Raw genomic sequence first — 10,500 nt, 5'->3', positions numbered from 1 at the left:
CCTGCCTGCTTTGGCCACTGGAACATTGAATATCAGTTCAGTTTATCTGTCCAATTTATGTAGGTTAGAAAAACCTGCAAAGTTTGAATGGATTCTGCCCCGGGATTTTTGAACCTCTATACTTAGCCATAGTGTGCTGCCCCTGGCACTAAGAAGTTGGATATCCCTGCTCTAGATTAAAAAGGTTTCTCTCTCTCTCTCTCTCTCAGATTTAAAGCTGCTTGAATTTGTATGTTTAAGGAAATTTGCTTCAATCCTTTCTCAGTGCACCTTTTCTGGAGCAAGATCCTACAAACTATTTTCATTCTTCTGCCTGTCACAGTGTACAGCATACCCTATTGTTTTTTCTTTGTAAGAATATTTTCAAATAGCCTGATCCTGATTATAAATATCATTGCAGTACCAAATTCTTCAGCTATCCCTAGATCATTTCTCTTTTTCATTCTTACCAAGAATGATAAGGAATGTGGGACTCCCTCTTGTATGAAGACTTTCTAAAGTTTAATTAGCTTTTTATGGCCACAGTATCCAAATTTAGGTGCTTAAAGTCAAGTGAATTAATCTAAATAACCTGCCTGACTTTGCGATCTGCTAATCTTCTGTTACCTTATTCTTTGCTTTAATTAGGGTTCATTATTATTTATTTTTTTATATATATTTTGATAATACTGACAGCCCAACCATACAGTAAAATAATTCCTAACGTGAGTTCTGATGCTTGCCTGTTTTCGGTTGTAAGTGGCACTTAGAAATTTTGAGTATCTTTTCCGTGTATATTGTCCAAGTTCATGCTGCTGCCGCATTCCAGTCTGTTGGAGAAGCAGTACATATGGATGTAAATTTTCCTTTCCACACAGATTAATTCATATAACTCATCACAACAAATTATTTAATCAGACTGAGGTGTACTTGGTAGCCATGTTGGCCTGCGACAAAAAGATACAAAAAAAACTAGAACTCTTGGTTCCAAAGTGATACCTTTTATTAGACCAACTGGAAAATGGCAAGAAATGGAACCAAGAGTTCTAGTTTTTGTATGTCTCTTAATCAGACTGAGGATTTCATAGCTTCTCTCCCATCCCTTTAATTATATTCTGCCAATTTATGTTTGATGTAATTGGAGTTATCAAGTCTCAAATTGGTATTTCCTCTGTTCTGTAAGACTCTTCCAAAATTACAAGTGGAACTCCTTTATCTTTTAAAGTCAAATACGCTCTTTCTTATTGACACAGTGTCTTGGAAATTCACACATTTATTACTTGTTTTTTTTGTAAAAATTAGAAAAGCTTTCTAGAATTTTTTTACTTAAAATTGGTATATACAAATATAGATATAATGTATTTTATATATTGCCATTTATCATACTGCAGGCATTTCATCAGGAAGATGTACAATGCCTTTGATCCAAAGAGATAGTCACATGGCTCTAAAGGTCCAGATGCAGTTTAATAGTTGGCAGTCAAGTGTCACTTCACTACAAACTTATGAATTATGCGTAACAGGTTAGTTGCTAATATTTTGACAATCACATATCTGCATGGATTATTTAATTAATGTTCTCATTTTCATAGAAAGTCCACAAACCTTAGTGAGCTGTCCAAATCCCTGAGGCCATTCGCTTTCTTTGTGTAGATCAGTTGGGAAGTTTTCAATGGGGGTTCGGTCACCATGTCGGAAAACCTAATACAATTAATTGAAGATTGAATTAATTTCCTGAGTTTCCTTCCCCTTTTTTTGCTTAAAGACATGCATTCCATTTGAATACTAACTCCTGTTTTTAATCCAAAATATTGAAGAGTCTGCAGAAACCTGGGTCAATTTGTCTAGAATGACCTTGAATTTACTTAAGTTTGGGACATCATTATGATGCCCACTGAACTGTGAACTAGAACTGCCTGATTTTTCCCATATAAGACATAAAAGTGTGTTTGTTAGAAGATAATTTCTATGTATTGTGATTGTGAAACTGGAAGTGAGATATCATAGAATTAGAGTTCAAACATAACTGCACGCTTATCGTGAAAAATATTTTCTCAGAAGTGTCTTCACTTCTGCACACTTCTACATGAGGGTGCGCACATCAGGTTTAAACTCTTACTACGTTACCTCCTGTTTTCATAAGGAATGTTCACCTCAGTTGACTGGATTTTAAAAAGCTTCAAGAATTTGTTTCTACTAATCCTAAAAACAGATGGAAAATGGAATTTGTTTTGTCCTTCAGGAGTCTCTGATATATCAGGCATGCTAAAGGAGTATGATTTATTTTATTTAAGAAGCTACTCAGTCAAGTTTTTTGATTGACTTAAAAAGAAATTCCAGTTTGTTGAAATCAGTTGAACCTTTGCAGTTGATTTCAGTGGGGTCAAGTTTTCATTAGGATTTGGTCCCTCTGATATGCAGTATGCATGGGTTATTGCACCTGCGCATGCAGAATGTGTTTACATGAATTATGCCTCAAAGCCCTTATCTGATCCTTTTTCTGGTTCTTTTTTTCCACCATAGGAAGAAAGTGTCAGCCCTACATAAATGTGCTCAACAGCTCTGAATAGCTCTGAATTTCCTTTTCCAGGCCATCCCTATTTAGATGCACCAAAATGAACCTTCCAAAATCTGTATCCTGTATCTCATTAAAAATAATCAGTCTCATTTTCTGACTTGGCAAAATCAAACACTATGAAGCTGCATGGGCAAACAGCTTAACTATCAAACCAGAACAACCCGCCCCGCACTTCTCATTATGAAGGGTCCACCAATAAAGATTTTTTTGGCTGATACTGATGGCCAATTGTTAACCAGCTGTATCAGTCGGTACTGATCCAATAGCCAATATGCAGCTTGGAGAGCAGAATCCAGCCAGTAAATCTCTGGGGTAGAACAGGCGCAGGGGCAGGGGGGCAGATCAAGGCCCCCGTGGTGACTGAGGGAGTGGTGCTGGGGCAGGGGCAGGTGCTGCCCAGCTGGTGCAGGGCAGAATGCAGGATGAAGACACGGGTGGCTGATGAGGGGGGTAGGGAGAGGGGCAACAGGGAGCACTACAAGGAGTTTTAAGGTGGCTGTAGCCCACCCTATAGTCCCCCTCCCAGCACTGTTGCTGCCTGCGCTTCCCTGGCCCAGCCCCCAACACCGGGAAGAGGCCAACACTGGCCCTGAGCTCTCAATGGGCAGCTTTCCCTAGCCCTGCATACAAATCCAGGGCCATATGCTCTCCATGCCTCCCCCAGGGATACACACAATAGCAGAAGCCTCCCCGATCCCCCTGTGTGCCTGGCCTGTTGCTCTGTCCCATGCCCTGTTCCACCCTGGTTGGGTAGCACTTGCCCATGCCCCTCCCCAGCCCCACTCCCTTCCTCACTGTGGGGGCCTCGATCTGTCCCCCGCCACACCCCTTCCCTCCTCCACTCCCCTTCCCCACAACATACTTACCGGCCGGACACTGCTCTACAAGCTGCCAGGCTGCCACATGCATGCTGCAGCTGTGCACATGCATGCAGCATTTATTGCTGACATTATCAGACACACCAGCCAACAAAACAGGATGATGTCAATTTTCCTTTTATCAGGGCCAATCTGATATGGACTGATATATTGGTGTACCTCTATTCATTACTGTAGCACCTTTCATCCTAGGACCTCAGAAAGATTTACAAATATTAATTTAACCTCCCAACATCTGGCAGACTCTATGTTAGGTGTGCTAGTATTTTAAATCATTTTTCAGATAGTAAACACAAGCATGCAGTGTTTGGCTGTTCCCCTAAAAGTGATATTTACTGTGTCCTTTCTTTCTGATAGCCCTCTGCCTATGTATGTACAAACAGCAGATGCTATTGTGTGTGAGCGACAAATGGGAAAAACCAGGGGTCTTTTAAGGTACATGCAATTGGATTTTTAGATGAGTTCAATATTTGTCTTGCCAGAGTAGATGTCACTACTACAACTACATGAATATCTTATTTTTTAGTTTGCTGGTTAAACCATAAAAAAGTGATAAAATTGTTTCTGTTTGACCTGAAATATTTTTTTCAAAATTTCCAATAAATCAAATCAATTTCATTTTGCATTAAACAAAAACTTTAGAAAAAACTAAAAGAAAAAGTTTAAAAAATATTTTCAAAACATGAGTAAGTGGAACATTGAAATGAAAAAAAACTGAAACATTTTGTTTTGGAAATACCAAAACAAAATCTTTTTATTTGTTTAATTAATTTCATTTGTTTTATTAACTGTAGCAATTCAAGAAAATTCAAATTTGCTAAATGTTTTGGTCAAACTGAAAATGCATAGTTTGGTAAAAAATATTTTAGAAATAACATTTCTCTCAGCTTTAATGCCTGCATTGGGACATCTTCCTTAAGGGTGTTGAGGGGATCCTCAAATTAACCTTAAATAAAAAATCCCGAGATCCTATTGTCAAGTAACCAAAGGAGCATATGATATTCAGTATCATATTTTCATGTTATAGAACATGTATGTTATTAAAAGTTATTTCTCATAAAATGGGAAACTCAGACAGTTTTTTGGAATTACTTCTTAGCGCACCTATAATGAACAGAAAAATTAAGTAAAGAGTTGTGTTCTCTGATGATTTATTAAATTGGATGGAGGTAAGAAATGAGGGACGCTTGGGTCCTTGCAGGGAGGAAGTGAGTGAAGAAAAAAGGAAACTTCTATTTCTTTGACTATAATTTTCTGACATGTTGTCACATCACCAGTGTCATGTTAGATTTATATGCTCTTTTGGGGAAAATTCTGGCATTGCCAACTATGAAGGTCAAATTCCTAATTAAAAGGAAGTTCTGTAATTTCTTGTATGTAATTGAAAATTTTCCAACTTCATTGCACGTTTTTTTCCATGTTTTTTTGAAAATTGTTCAAAGCTAAAGCGAAGGAAAGACTTTTTTGTACGTCAGTGCTGGTTAAGACCCTTCATCCAAAAGAGTGCCTTTTTTGGTTGACTAATGGGAAGTCACTAAAGTTATGGCAGATCTGTAGTAGTACACCTCATTGGCTTGTGCTCTGTAACATTCATAGTACCAGAGTAAAGGGGAAGGGGAATATATGCAGGTGTATGGAAACCTTGACGTTTAAAACAAATATTTATGTCCTTTTTTTTGACTGTGTGGACCTAAAGAAACTTTACATCTACTTTTGAAGAGATAGGGTTTGCTTTCTTCTGAAGGATGAAAAAACTTCTTTAAGTCCACACAAAGCAGACAATATCTTGGTTTTCAGTTTTTCATCTCAAGATCAGATTGCATAAGGGTGAAGTTACATGTTACACTTAGACCTTAAAACACGTAGACTTTAAAAGCCACTTAAAATGTGAGCATTTGCATGTTACAGTCCATTATCTTCTGCTAAGTGCTCTCTGAGCATTTCAAAGTCATGCTAGTCCAGGTTACAGTTCACTTTGGGTCATGCTACCTAGCTTGTGCTAGGGTAATGTCAGTTTGCTTCATTGAGATAAGCAATTTTCAGCTCTCCAATATCCCAGGATGCACTATTCCAATGCCTCCTCCCCCCAGGCTGGGATAGAAACCAGGTGTCCTGTCTCCTAGCCATGTCCCTGCTTGCCTGCCTTCTAGTGGCAAGTCAGAGCTGTACAGGCAAGAAATGGTATTAACCCTTAATGTGCGAGTACTCAGAGCATGTTATAACTTCAACACTGGTTAACATTCCTTACATTAGTGTGGTCTAAGTGTAACATGTAATTTCAGCCTTAGTTTCTTCCAGCTTCAGTTTAATACCTTAACGCAAGTCAGAATTTGGTAGCTTCACTACTGCAGCTGCAGTGGCAGGGTGTGTAGTACACCTTAGTTCAGGGGTGGACAGTTATTTAGGCTAGAGGTCCACTTACGGAGTTTTAGTGAGCTGTTGATGCCTGGCAGATGGGTTTGGACTGCATGGGGGAGCTTTGCCATGAGCCCTCAGAGGCCCTGATCCCTGCTGCTGCAGCCAGTGAGTGTGGGACTTTTTTTTTTATTTTTTAAGTGCCAGGAGGCTGGGTCAGGCAGGGGATGGGGCCAGCTTCTTCTGTGGCTCCCTCCACCTGAGGAGAGACAGGCATAGCCAGAGGAGCTGCAGCAGAACTCCCCATGGCTGCCCTGCCTGGCCCCAGTCTCCCAACACTTAAAAAAGCCCCGCACTCACTGGCTGCAGCAGCAGTGATCAGGGCCTCTTGGGGCTTGTGGCAGAGCCCCCATGCAGCACAGGGCAGTGGGAAGCAATGCAGATCATCCCCCACCTGCTTGGCACCTGTGCTGCAGCTGTGGCATTGCTTGGGTGCAGTGTAGCTCCGCAGGGTGCCATGCACTGTCTGGGAGCTGAGGTGGCTCCAGCAGTAACCCAGAGCCTGGTACCACTCAGCCCCAGTGGCCCCAGCTCCCAGACAGTGCATGGCACCCTGCTGAGCCACACTGCACCCGCGCCATAGGGCAGCTGCTGTGCGGGCACCAGGTGGGTGGGGGAACAATCCCCACTGTCCCCTACTGCCCCACGCTGCACAGTGGGGCTATGCCACAAGCTCTCAGAGGCCCTGATCCCTGCTGCTGCAGCTGGTGAATGCAGGGCTTTTTTTTTTTTTTAAAGCTCCGGGAAGCTGGGGCTGGGTGGGGGATGCGTCTGGGCAGGGCAGCCATGGGGGCTTCTCCCATGGCTCCTTCCACCTGGGGAGAGGTAGGCACAGCCGGAGGAGCTGCCTCTTCCCGGCCAATCTGAATCTCTGCATTAGCACCAAATCTCTGATTCTGATTCGGTCAAATTGAATGGGGAGAGTGATTCGAATCACTGAATCGAATCACTGTTTTTGAATTGGCCAAATCCAAATCAAATACTTCCCTGTTTGCACAGGCCTACTGTTTACATTGCCCAGGATGGCAGGAGGGAGGGGAGGTGGGGCGGGGGGGCAGGGAGGAATGGGAGAGGGAGATGCCAATTGATCCTATCTGGTTCTGGACCTGTCCACCCTCCATCCACTGCCAGTGGTGCTGGACATGGTGGGCAGGGTCTCCATGAAGACTGGCCAGGACCCCCAGGGGCAGGGTATGCTTGGCTGGGAGAATGGGATGAGGCCGTGAGTGGGCAGGAGTGGTCTCTGGGAGCAGGATGAGTGGGTGGGGCTGGGTGAGGGATGGGATGGCAGGGTGGTGACAGTTTGGGGCTGGGGCAGAGCCACAATCCACTCCCTGCATGTCCTTGCAATGGGTAACAGTTCCATGGGCACCCGTTGCAAAGACATGTAGGGCAGTGGCTGGCCCTTGCCCATGGGATTGGTCTGGCAGCGGACACACTGGCAGTAGCAGCCAAAAGGAACCACTTCTGTGGCAACTGCTGACAAGCTGAGTCCAGCCACCATACTGCCCCTCCACCTTTATACTACCTGGCCCCATAGAGTCTAGACTACAGCTCCCCATGTGCCCAAGGACTGCATGCAGGGATGGGGTGGTCTGCGCTCCATGCCAGATGGCACTTCTACCCCTCCGGGTGGTGGGACCAGCTGCACATGCCACAGCCCAGGCTGCCCCCCCATGCCTGGGCTGGGCCCACTGTGGGCCAGATAGAATCACTTGGCAGGCTGGATCTGGTCTGCGGGCCATATTTTGCCCACCCTTGCCTTAGTTATAATATTCCTTATGCAGACTCATAAACCTCAAATGTGGTTCTGTCCTTCGAGGTTGACTAAAACATATATTTCTAGTATGGGTTAAAATGGAAGCAACAACTGTTAAAAAGGCCACAACAGTTCCTAGAAAGCATAGGAGTCTCTACATATGTCTTTTGTCATCTGCTGTGTGGTTGACAGAGCCTTCAGTTGCTCACAGAGCTGGTATTGTTTTGCTGACAGAAATCAGGGGTTCTGCTGTTCCAGAGGAACAACGATAGTGGACACTTTCAAGTTTTGTTGGCAGAAACTGAGTTTTCTGCAAAACCATGTAACATAGATCAGGCCTCAAATGTGCTGACCATGAAGTATGCCTAGAGAAATATAGTTAGTTGTGTTAGTTTGAAGTCAAGTAGAAAAGTATGTCTGTCAAACCATGTAGCGCACATTAGCAACCATCAGTTTTCCTTCTGTTAAGATAGCTAAATCTCACAAGTAACTGAAGAGGTAGACAAATTATTGTCCTAATACTGAAGGTTTAGAATTACTTCACATTTGTCCTTTTCTTGTCTCTTTCCTTTTTGACCTTCTTTTTCTGTATATAATTTTCATCTCTCCACCACAGTCAAAACCAAAACCCTAAGTATGAATAGCTCCAACAACTGTGATGATTCATATTTTGTAGGGTCGGAAGGGACCTGAGCAGATCATCAAGTCCGACCCCCTGCCTTGGCAGGAAAACGTACTGGGGTGAAACGAACCCAGCAAGGTGTTCATCTAGCCTTGTCTTAAAGACCCCCAGGGTAGGAGACAGCACCACTTTGCTTGGAAGTTGGTTCCAGATCCTAGCCACCATGACAGTGAAGTAGCGCCTCCTGATATTTAGCCTGAATCTACCCTCTGCCAGCTTGTGACTGTTATTTCTAGTCACTCCTGGTGATGACCAATATAGGTTGGATAGGCCTTGCTTATACTGTGACAGTATGTACCTATTGCCTGCTCTTCCAAAACAGTTAAGTGCCAAAATCAGAAGTCAGGAAAAAAGGGAAAAAGATGTAAAGGTGGAGAATATCCATGGTGTATGGTATTCTCCACTACAAAGTGCATTGTTATACTGAATATATTGCTGTGAATAATTCTGAGCCTTTGACACAGACTGGGTGCATCTACACAAGACATTTACTATAGTTGCCTAATTAGCTCTGCAGTAAATATCTCAATGTCTACATGTGCAGTCCTATTAGGCAGCAGGAAACTAATAAACTCTGCAGCAGGGTCATATGTGTAAATACAAATGCTGTGTATTTATGAATACTACCCTGCTGTGGAGTTTTTCCGTCACAGATGACTGGGGCATGACAGTGGTTCAGTTCAGGGGCTGCCTGCCAGCTAGCCCCATGTTGAAGCACCCTCATACCCCATCCAGGCCACACTGAGCTGGGTCAGAGCAGCCCCAGGTTGGCAGGCTGACCTCCAAGTCCTCTACCACCTGGGGTTGCTCTGACCCAACTCACTGTGCTGTCGCCCTGGGTGCGTGTGTAAATGCTTTGCCCAGGAGCAGTAACTTCAACAATAGGGGAAGCAAAAGCAGGATAGAAATTAAACTAGCAACACAGCCATTACTAGCAAGACCATGGAGTGAAAGAGCATGTTTGTTTAAGGTTCTGGTTGGTTTGTGCACAAGGGTCCTTGGCTGCTATGCTTCATTCCTCTGCTCCATCTCCAGTACTGCATATCCTATGCTGCAACAGGGTGGATGTGATGCAACTACAGTTCCTCAGAAACTACATGACTTTCTGAGTACATAATCCCTTTCATAATGGGGGAAGGGAGGATATGGCTCTGTGGGTGCATCTACACATGACATTGATGCGATGCAATAAACTCCAGTGCATATCATGCTGGAGTTTATTGCTCCTGGGCTGCATGTGGCTGGGACTGGAACACATTGAACTGGATCAGGGCAGCCCTGGCTGGTAGGGACCCTGAGGGGGTCAACCTGCCAGCCTGGGGCTGCTCTGACCTAGCTCAGTGTGCTGCGAAGGGGCTGGCTGGGGCACAGGGGTGCTTTAGTGCAGGTCTATCCAGCACGCAACCCCTGCATTGGAGCACTCTCATGCCCCAGCTATCCCTGTCAGCATCTATAGGTACACTGCTGTGCACTAAAGAACTCTGCCATAGGATAGTACTTGTTGTGTTTACAAGTACTAACCTATGGCAGAGTTAATTAGTTTACTGTGGTCTAATAGGGCTGCCTGTGTAGACACTGAGTGCATCTACACATTCATTATTGCACCGTAATTTAAGAGTGTTAAGTTTAGTACCTGTAATTACAGGTACTAAATGCGCCGTTATTGGTGCTACTGAGCATTAGCGCGGGTGCACACTTTTTTGTGATGTTAATAGGCAGTAGACTAATTCAACTGCGCATTAGCACGGGTTTTGCCTCCTGCACTAATGTGTGGTAGAATTAGTCTGTTGTGCTTGAAGCATCTCATGTAGACATGCTCACTGAGACTGCCACCGGGCTAATTAGGCAGCTCTGCAGTAAACATCTTGTGTAGATGCAGCCTGTGAAACTGATTTGCATAGATCCAATAATTTATGAGCCGAAGGCTTTTATTTCTCCCTAATATAGTTCTCTTAATTGTATACAGTTTTCTATCAGGACTAGATTGACCTTCATTTGAGGGTGGTGAACAACAGTTCCAGTTAAGGCAGTTAACTGAAGATTGCAGAAGGATCTGGTTAGGTTACAGGGGTGGGCTAACAGGAACAGGATGCGTTTCAATACGGACAAGTGCAGGGTGCTGCACTTGGGCAGTAGGAACCAGCAGCACACTTACACAGTGGGGAACTCCCTACTTGAGAGCACAGAGGCAGAAAGAGATCTTGGAGTC

At 43.8% G+C, this 10,500-nt stretch overlaps 1 protein-coding gene across 2 annotated transcripts in view; it reads right to left on the bottom strand.

Annotated features, from left to right (window-relative positions):
- The window catches only part of LOC109291752 (prostatic acid phosphatase-like), a 30,258-nt gene that overhangs the window by 12,228 nt on the left and 7,530 nt on the right, over window positions 1-10,500 (bottom strand). For both annotated transcript variants that reach the window (XM_019508847.1, XM_019508848.1), the window contains exons 2-3: window positions 1,585-1,680; window positions 723-809 (exon numbers count right to left, since the gene is read on the bottom strand). In XM_019508847.1, coding sequence (XP_019364392.1) covers window positions 723-809; window positions 1,585-1,680 — 183 coding nt within the window. The remainder of the gene's footprint in view (window positions 1-722; window positions 810-1,584; window positions 1,681-10,500) is intronic.

Source organism: Gavialis gangeticus, unplaced genomic scaffold (assembly GCF_001723915.1).
Source record: "Gavialis gangeticus isolate Ggan-Ray unplaced genomic scaffold, GavGan_comp1, whole genome shotgun sequence".
NCBI classification, from domain to species: Eukaryota; Metazoa; Chordata; order Crocodylia; family Gavialidae; genus Gavialis; species Gavialis gangeticus.
Note: the sequence above shows the minus strand (reverse complement) of the source record. Positions and strands in the feature narration are given on the sequence as shown.